This window comes from Sturnira hondurensis, unplaced genomic scaffold, assembly GCF_014824575.4.
Source record: "Sturnira hondurensis isolate 20B ecotype Veracruz unplaced genomic scaffold, ASM1482457v3 Scaffold0020237, whole genome shotgun sequence".
NCBI lineage: Eukaryota > Metazoa > Chordata > Mammalia > Chiroptera > Phyllostomidae > Sturnira > Sturnira hondurensis.
Genome location: NW_028092868.1, coordinates 2,388,085 through 2,395,892, shown reverse-complemented (window position 1 = coordinate 2,395,892; position 7,808 = coordinate 2,388,085). Strand labels below are relative to the sequence as shown.

The 7,808-nt window shown below is 61.5% G+C and overlaps 1 protein-coding gene across 2 annotated transcripts; it reads right to left on the bottom strand.

Annotated features, from left to right (window-relative positions):
- Positions 1-1,906: 1,906 nt before the first annotated feature.
- CTDSP1 (CTD small phosphatase 1) lies at positions 1,907-7,808 on the bottom strand. 2 transcript variants are annotated; one of them, XM_037029114.1, is made up of 7 exons: positions 7,452-7,808; positions 5,852-6,000; positions 5,318-5,422; positions 5,150-5,206; positions 4,417-4,509; positions 4,110-4,295; positions 1,907-3,572 (listed from the first exon to the last, which is right to left on the bottom strand). In XM_037029114.1, the coding sequence occupies exons 1-7, from the start codon at positions 7,516-7,518 to the stop codon at positions 3,444-3,446; spliced, it is 786 nt and encodes a 261-aa protein (XP_036885009.1). In that variant the 5' UTR covers positions 7,519-7,808; the 3' UTR covers positions 1,907-3,443. The 2 variants fall into 2 exon arrangements, with proteins under 2 accessions (XP_036885009.1, XP_036885010.1); XM_037029115.1 differs by having other exon boundaries at positions 5,318-5,419; positions 7,452-7,807.

The following is a 7,808-nucleotide window of genomic DNA, read 5'->3' as shown; positions in this document are numbered from 1 at the left end:
AGCACACCCCTTTCCTGTTCGGTGTCCCTCCAAGGCACCCTCTACAAGAAAAAAGGCGACTGCCTCGGCCTGTCTCTAGATCTGCATCACCCAGACCCTCCCGCCTTCTGCAGCGTCACCGCCCATGCTCCCGCTGTGTACAGTTCCAAAATTGCTGTCATTCCCCACACTCCCTTCTGGCTCTCTGACTTCCTCTTGGGTGCATCTCCTCGAAGCCAACACCCGAACCTCTCCTCCTTCCCAAACTCCTCTTAGCTGCACCTCCTTGGGATGCATTTTCCAAAACCCCCATGGCCATCCCAGGCAGGGTGGGGTGTCCCCCTGGGCTCCAGGCCTTCCATTTTCTCTTCTGCACGTTTGCAGCATTTCAGGTTTCAGATAGTCTGCTCAGGCGTCCTTCTGCACATGTGGGTGTGAGTTCCTTGAGAGCAGAAGCATCCCCTAGTCATGGTGTGTCCCCAGTCCTGGCAACATGCCTGGCACACAGGAAGTGCAGATAAATGTGGTCAAGCCTTATGTGGGTGAAGCATGTGTGGGTGGTGGTGGGGAAAGGCTGACTGCGGTCTCATTCAAAGATGGGAGCCCTGGTGACTCCCTGGCCTATGTGGGCCCCTGGGATGCAAATCTGGCGGACTGGTAGTTTGCATGGAGATCAGGAAATCCAGTAGGACCCGGAGGAGGACAAGGGCAGAAGCAGGCTGACTGGGTACTAACCCTGGCAAAGGCTCTGAGGCTCCAGCTCACACTGGATGGAGCTGATGGAACTGAGCGAGGGCACTAAAGGTTCTCTTCCCAGGTCGGTACTTCCTAGGTCGCTCCCACCAGGGAAAAGGGGAGGTATCCTATACACGGTAGGCCATCCTCGGGGACTTGCGGGGCTGACCAGTGTCTGCAGCGCCAGGAGGCAGGCTCGAGGCTGGAATCACACGGGGATGAGGGTGGGACGGGTAGCCGACTTGGAGATGGGGAGACAGGGATCAACTGTTGGGAGGAGCAGATGGCCTCCCCTGTCTGTGTGCACGGGCCGGGTGGGAGGTGCAAGGAGCTGCCACCCCCGGGAGAGGAGCGAATGAGAGGCGTCCATCTTTCCAGCCGCTGGTGTTGCGGTGGGGACAGGCTCGGGGAGGGCAAGGCGGCCCACAATGACGGAGAGGTCTCTAGTGGCCACCGTGGGAAGCCGGAGAGTGCGGATCTGGGCGGGTGGGCCGGGAGGGCACTTCCTGCCAGGGCCTGGGGCTGCCCAGTTTTGCAAAGGAAGTGCTGCCAAGGCCGGAGGGGAGGGGGCAGGAAGTGGGCTGGAGGCTCTTGCAAGGGCGCGGCCAGCGGGAGGCCACCAGGGTGGGGGTGGAAGGGAGCCGAGAGAATGGGACCCAGCATCCGTCCCCACCCAGTCTCCCCAGAGTCCCTGAAGCCTCAGCCTGCCAGCCCTTCTCCCAACACCACCAGGGAGGCCCACGTCGTTCAAAGTTCTTGCGTTTGGGGTGGAACTTGGCTTCTCTGTAACTCGTCCTGCTCCCCACCTCCACCCTCTGGGGCCTCACAAACTCCGACCCTATACTCGGGGTAGAGACCACACCCCTCTTGTCTCCAAATACCTTCCTGGGGCCTCCCCTAGAGACGGGTTTCTGCTAAAGCTTTAGAACTAATCTTAAGGAGTCCTCCAAGTGCAGGCATTTAAAAAATTCTGCGGGTGCTGGTATCCATTTTACAGATCAGATAACTGAGGCTGAGAGAAGTATGAAAATTAAACAGTACTCCTGCACTCTCACACTGGAAGCCCCAGGGGAATAGGGCAACCTCCACTACAGCCCTCCTCCCTCCCAAGGGTTTGAAGTGGGGCATGGCTTCTTGGGACACAGTCACTGCCACACCGCCCGGCTCCCACTAATAATCACAGAGGCAGGAGGGGGGTATTGGCTTCCTCTTTAGTTCTCATCACAGTGAGGGGCTCTCCATCACAGAGAAGGCACTTAAATGGGAGGGTCCCTGGATTCACACCAGCCATGTCCTCCCTCCCACCCCCAGTTCTGGGTGGGGGGAGGAATAAACATCTCCATTTGACACTCCCCTTGGCATGGGCATGTGAGTCCCCTTAACTGTTAGGTAGGTCCTTGGGAGAGCCCAAGGCCTTGACCTCCAGACTCAGCATTTGGGGAAGGGATTCCAGGTAAAGGAGCCAGAACTGGAAGGCAGGACACCCAGGGAGCAGTCCTCAGCCAGCAGGATGAGGCACGGGGCTGCAGAGGGTGGGTTGGCACGGAGGAGGGGTGTAGCTTGGCAGGAATATGCCCGAACCCCACAAGGGTCCCACCTCCTGCAGACCCCCTAAAGGCACAGGTGAAATATGGGGTGGGTGGCATAAGCACCCATCAGGTGGTGTAGAGATGCCCCAACACCCACTTAGCTGGCTGCCCTAGCACAGGCTGGGCACAGAGCAGGTGCTCAGTAAATGTGTTTTGAATGAATGAATGAATGAATGAATGAAGTGAAGAGGGTGTGGGGGACAGAGGACAGGGCCTGGGGCCCCTTGGCCCAGCTTGTTTCATCCAGAAAATAGCAGATGAAAAATGTAAAAATCCTTTCCCTCCCTCCCTGCAATTTATGGGCCCAGGAAAGGGGTGAGGAAGGGGTATCTCTACCCCAACCCTCCCTCTAAAAATCTATATACACATATACATATTTATATGGCACCACAAAGGGGTCCTGCCTATGTCCCCACACTTGGAGCTGGGGGAGCCAAGCCCCAGGGCCTTGGGTGGGCAAAGTAGGCAGGAGGGGTCAGGGCTTAGGTGATTCGGGAAGTGGCCCTCAGCCATTGAGCCCAGAGAAGCTGGACTCTGGGTCCTGAAGGACAGACCCCTGCTGCCTTCACAAGTGGTAACAGATCCTCTCCCCTCCTGCCCACCCTCCTAGGTGGAGGTGGTAGGCTCTCTATCAGTCCCCACAGAGGGGGTGGGAAGACTGGTTCCTCCCCCAACAGCAGCCTGGAGGCTGTTCAGGCAAGAGCTGACCCGACTGGGCCCTTGGAAAACCAGGCGGGGAAGAGGGCTCTACGCAAGGCACTTGGGCGTCCGCCATTCCTGGGCTGGGGGCCCAAGGCACAGGGCAGCAGGACCCCTGCCCCCTCCCCCAAGCAGAACCGGAAAGGGCCGAGGGGCCCATTTGGCAGCAGAGAAACAGGGCAGCACAGAGAAAAGGGGGGAGCAGCACACAGGGCCCCTCAGGTCCCCCAAGAAGAGGGAAGAAGTTCTAAGGCACTGACACAGGGACCCAGGGTCTCTGTGCAGCCTGCTGCCCCCTTCACAGCCTGGCCAGGCTGGTAGGGAGATGCCCACTTCCCCCTGGCACTGAGGTGGCGAGGCCACTGGGTTTTCTTAAGGAAGAGTCCACGTGTGAAGGGTGTAGGTGTGGTTGGGGGCAGGTCCTGGCCCCAGGGCACCTCACTAGCTGCCAGGCCGTGGCTGCCTGAGCACCGTGTACACGTCGTCCACTCGGCTGAGCTGCTCGAAGAAGGGCAGGAGGTCGTGGAGCTCTGTGTCATTCATGTTGTCAAACCACGAGGCCACCGGCACCTGGGCAGACGGGTGTAGGGTCACCACCCCGGATGCAGAACATGCAGGCCATCCCTCAGCTTCCACTGCTCAGTGGGCTGCCTGCTGGAAACCCCTTACCCACAGCGTTCAGACATTTTGACAGCAGCCTCCAGTAAATTAGGTTTGCATGTGTAACAAAGCAATAATTTTACCAAATGATACTTCACCTAATTTTGTGCAAAGCACTCTGGTAGTCCTATTTTATTTCATTTTTTAAAAATCCCAACTAGGACCCACTAAATTATTTCTGTGAGCCACTAACTGGTCACAGGTAGCACCTTAAAAGCTGCAGCCACTCCAATGCCCAGCTGGGACCCCAGCCCCCCCCCAACAGGCAGGATGCACCGAATGGTCAGTAAAGCACAGGGCCAGCAGACACAGGTCAGTGAGAGGACAGGAGGAGAGGAGAGCGCCAGGCCTGGGACATTGTCCAGCTTGGGAGTGGGGAAGGGGACACATATGGACCGACCCCGTTTCTTGGGTCTCAGCCCCGTCTGGGCCCTGCGCTGCACTCACGGCGTTGTCCGGATGGAAGACGTAGGAGGCGGGCGAGTTGTCCAGGATGAGCACCCGCCGCAGGTCTCGGCCCAGCCTGCTCAAGTCCTTCACGTAGTTCCCCCGGTGGAAGACACATGATTCACGGAACAGCCGTGCCCGGAAGGCCCCCCACTTGTCCAGCAGGTCAGCTACTGGATCTGCATACTGCAGATGGAAGGTGAGTCATCTGGGGCCAAGGGTGACCCGGAGGTCATTGCCCAGAGGCTGCATGCTGGAGGGGAGGGCAGGGCTGTCCCAGGAGCACTTCAGAGGGTGTGGGGCTCACCTTGGCCAGGCTGGCAGTGAACAGCACACACTCAAAGAGCTCGCCCATTCGCTGCAGGAACTCGTCCACGTAGGGCCTCTTCAGCACGTAGACCTGGGGGGTGGGCCAGTGAGGGGGCTGCGGGCCCTCAGGTAGGGAGTAGGGGGTGGCAGGGGCTGGGAGGGAGCCAGTGAAGGAAGCAGAAGAGCACAGGGAGCAGGCTGGTCCCAGGCCCTGCGGGGCGTGGTGGGGCGAGGTCCCCACTTGGCCAGCCACCCAAACTGCTGCTAGGGAAACCACCACCCTCTCCCAAGAGGATCAGAATGAACCTCCAACTTCCAGGCTTCGGGCCCTGCCTCAAGGGGAATCACTAATTCCCAGGCTCTTCCCCCACCATGGCCTCAGCCAAATGGAGGGGCCTGGGGGCAGCCCCCTCACCCCAAGGCCGCAGGGCACCGGCTCCCGAGCCAAGTAATGGAGAATAGGCTGGATGGCACACAACCTATCCTGAATTACTTGAACTGGGTCCCGGGCAGGGTGGGGTAAGGGGATGCCAAAAAGAACCCCACTCCCCGCAGGCCTTGGAATCAAGTACCTGGAGGTCTGTGTGACCTCGGACAAGTCACACCCTCTCTGGGCCTCGGACATTACACATCTATCAGAGACCTCCATGGAGCTCTCTGGACTGGTGGGGAGAGCCTGTCTGAACAGCAGCCGCTAAGCCCACTGCCTCCCCCAATACCCGGCCCCTCACCTGGTGGACAACCCCATCGATCTCCACAGGGATGATGAAGTCAGCATTGTTCACTGGCTATGGGGGAAAAGAGTGGCTGGAGCTGGGGAGAGCCCTGCCCAGACCGCCCTCCCAGGCCAGAGCAGGCCTCTCAGAAGCCCAGGGCTGGGGCTGCTGGGCAGGGCCCACCTTGAAAGAGCTGTGCACCAGGGTCTCGTCCAGGTCGATGACCACGCAGATCTTGTCTGAGTCCTGGGGTTTGGCCTCGGGGAGCAGATGCTGGACTGGGGTCTGCCGTGGGGATGAGCGGGGCTAGCTGAGGGCTTCTCTCCCCACCCCAGTCATTTCTCCTATACAGGTCTTCCCTCCCACAACCCTCTACCTGGGGAGCCAGAGGGGCATGAAGAGAGACCACCCTCTCCCCAAATTTGTTCCTGCCAACTTTGGAGCCTGGGGCAGGCTGCCTAGCTCTCTGGGCCTCACTTCCCCAGCTGGGAAACCAAGGCAGAGAACAGCATCCACCTAGGATGGGAAAATTCAGAATCCCCTTGATGGAGGTCTTGGAGCTTTCAGGCGACAAGCTGCGAAGACCCAGAAGGGCTCCACCCTCCTCAGTACCTTCCAGGGCCTGCAGGCAGGCCAGGAAAACCCCTTTTTTCCCAAACCCCCTCCAGGGTAAATGAGCCCAGGGGCCCCTGCAGCCCTCACTTGGCCACTACACACCTTGGGAACAGCTCCGTTTTCCTCCACGAGCAGGGGTGCCCCACTGTGAGTGGACAGGGCCTCCCCATCATCCCGGCAGACACAGCAGAAGAGTGAGTGGAGGATGCCCCGGCTCCGGGGCTTGTGAGAAGCTGATGACTTCTGCTCACCTAAGGCAGGGAGGTCCAAGGTTGGGGGCGTGTACACTGGCCTGCAGAGGCATGCACCTATGCCCAGGTGCCAGACCCTGGGCTTCGAGGCTCTCACCATACCGCCTTCATTGAGGGAGACACACTGGGGTGGCTCCAGACTGCTCCTCTGCTCCCCCCCCAAGTCACTCCAGGGGGTATACAGAAGCGTCCCCATTAGGGAGTGGGCTGGCTGGAGGGGGGTACCAAGGCTGTTGTCTCTTCCCACCTCCATCACCGCTGAGATATCAGCCCCACAGGGGCCTCCTCCTGACACTCGCCTTACCTGAACAGTCCCTGTTCAGTTGGGACCAGGACGGTGGCGGCCTGGAGCCCCCTCCTGCCCTCCTTTATACCCTCAGGGCCCCGAGAGTTCAAAGTTCTCACTGAGACTGGACAGAGAGACAGGAGGTGGACCTGGAGCCAGTGTCCTGCAACCATCTGCCTGGCCGCCGCCGCCTCCTCCTCCACCCCCGCCCCGCTCCGCCTCACCCCAACCTCCAACCTAGAGCCAGGTATCCACTGGCTGATTGACAGGCCCATTCTCCACCAGGCCCGGGGTCCTTGCCCTCGGGCGGAGCTAGGCTCAGGCCAGAGGTGGGCAGACCTGAAAAGACTTCCTAGCCTCTGAAGTCCACACCGGGACAGAGAGGGGCAGACCTCCCGCTCAGGCCCGCCAGCCCCGGGGTCCCGCCTCAGTGAGCGGCGTGCTTCCCCGGCGAGGACTAGTGTGCACAAGCCCGGCGCCCATGGGCCTGCATCCGGACGCCTCGTGCCCGGCCCGAAGCATGGGTCTCCCTGCGGGCGCGCTGACGACTCTCAGAAGTAGTTGCTCCCCTCCATGCCCCGAGGGGCCCGGAGCTTCCACGGCTGACGCGGAAGTTTGTGGGGAGCGCGGCCGTGTGTTGGCGGGAGATCCTTACAACCCTCCCCAGCCCGCTGTCACCTCGGCACCCCTCCCGTGACCTGACCAAGCCGAGGCCCTGGGTGGGTGGGTGGGTGGGTGGGGCGGAGTCTCCCCGGGTGGCCCGAAGGCGCCCTCTTTCACCGCCCTCCACCTCCCAGCCCCTGGGGCGCTCATGGTGGGGGTGGGGGTGGGGGAGGAGGAGGCCGTTCTCGGCATTGCGCACTGCCAGCCCGGGAGACCCTGAAGGAGCCCCATTTCTACCTGTGCCTCCGCGTCCCCACTCTGAGCAGACAGGAGCACCCGAGAGGCGCCAGATCCCGCCCCGTGTTTCCGAGCCTCCCCGAGTTCAAACTCTCACCGCTCCCTCTCGGGCTGGGAGCTTCGAGCCCCGCCAAGGCAGGCCAACCAAGGCAGGCCACCCAAGGCAGGCCACCCGGGCGGCGGTGGCTGCCCGGGGGAGGGTCCGGGCCCCTCCTTTACCCCGCCCGCGGCGCCCCGCCACGGCCCCCTCCGCGGGCCCCTGTACCTTTGCCCCGTAGCGGGCCCCGTGCCTCCTCCTTGCTGATCTGAGTAATGACGGCCGAGCTGTCCATGGGGCCGGGCGTGCTCCGCTCCGGCCGGACTCTGGCCCCGGCGCCCGGCCTCCCCCCCGGCTCGGGCCGGAATCGGGGCGCGGGGGGGAGGGGAGGGGTGGGAGGGAGGGATCCCCGCGAGCTTTGGAGGGGAGGGGAGCCAGGTTCTTGGAGGGAGGGGGAGGGAGGGGGCGCGGAGGAAACTTTGTTACAACATGGAGTTTCCTCCCCGCGAGGCGGATGCAAACATGGAACCCGGGCGCCGTTTCAAGGCTCCCCCTTAAAAGGGCAACGGCTTCGGCGTGACCAGG

What these genes read in the sequence shown, in the direction of transcription:
- CTDSP1 (XM_037029114.1), bottom strand. Translation starts at nt 7,518, where the DNA reads ATGGACAGCTCGGCCGTCATTACTCAGATCAGCAAGGAGGAGGCACGG. An exon ending in TCGATGGGGTTGTCCACCAG is followed by an intron (nt 4,510 to 5,149) that starts GTGAGGGGCCGG and finishes CCCACCCCCCAG; the next exon opens with GTCTACGTGCTGAAGAGGCC. An exon ending in TCACTGCCAGCCTGGCCAAG is followed by an intron (nt 4,296 to 4,416) that starts GTGAGCCCCACA and finishes TTCCATCTGCAG; the next exon opens with TATGCAGATCCAGTAGCTGA.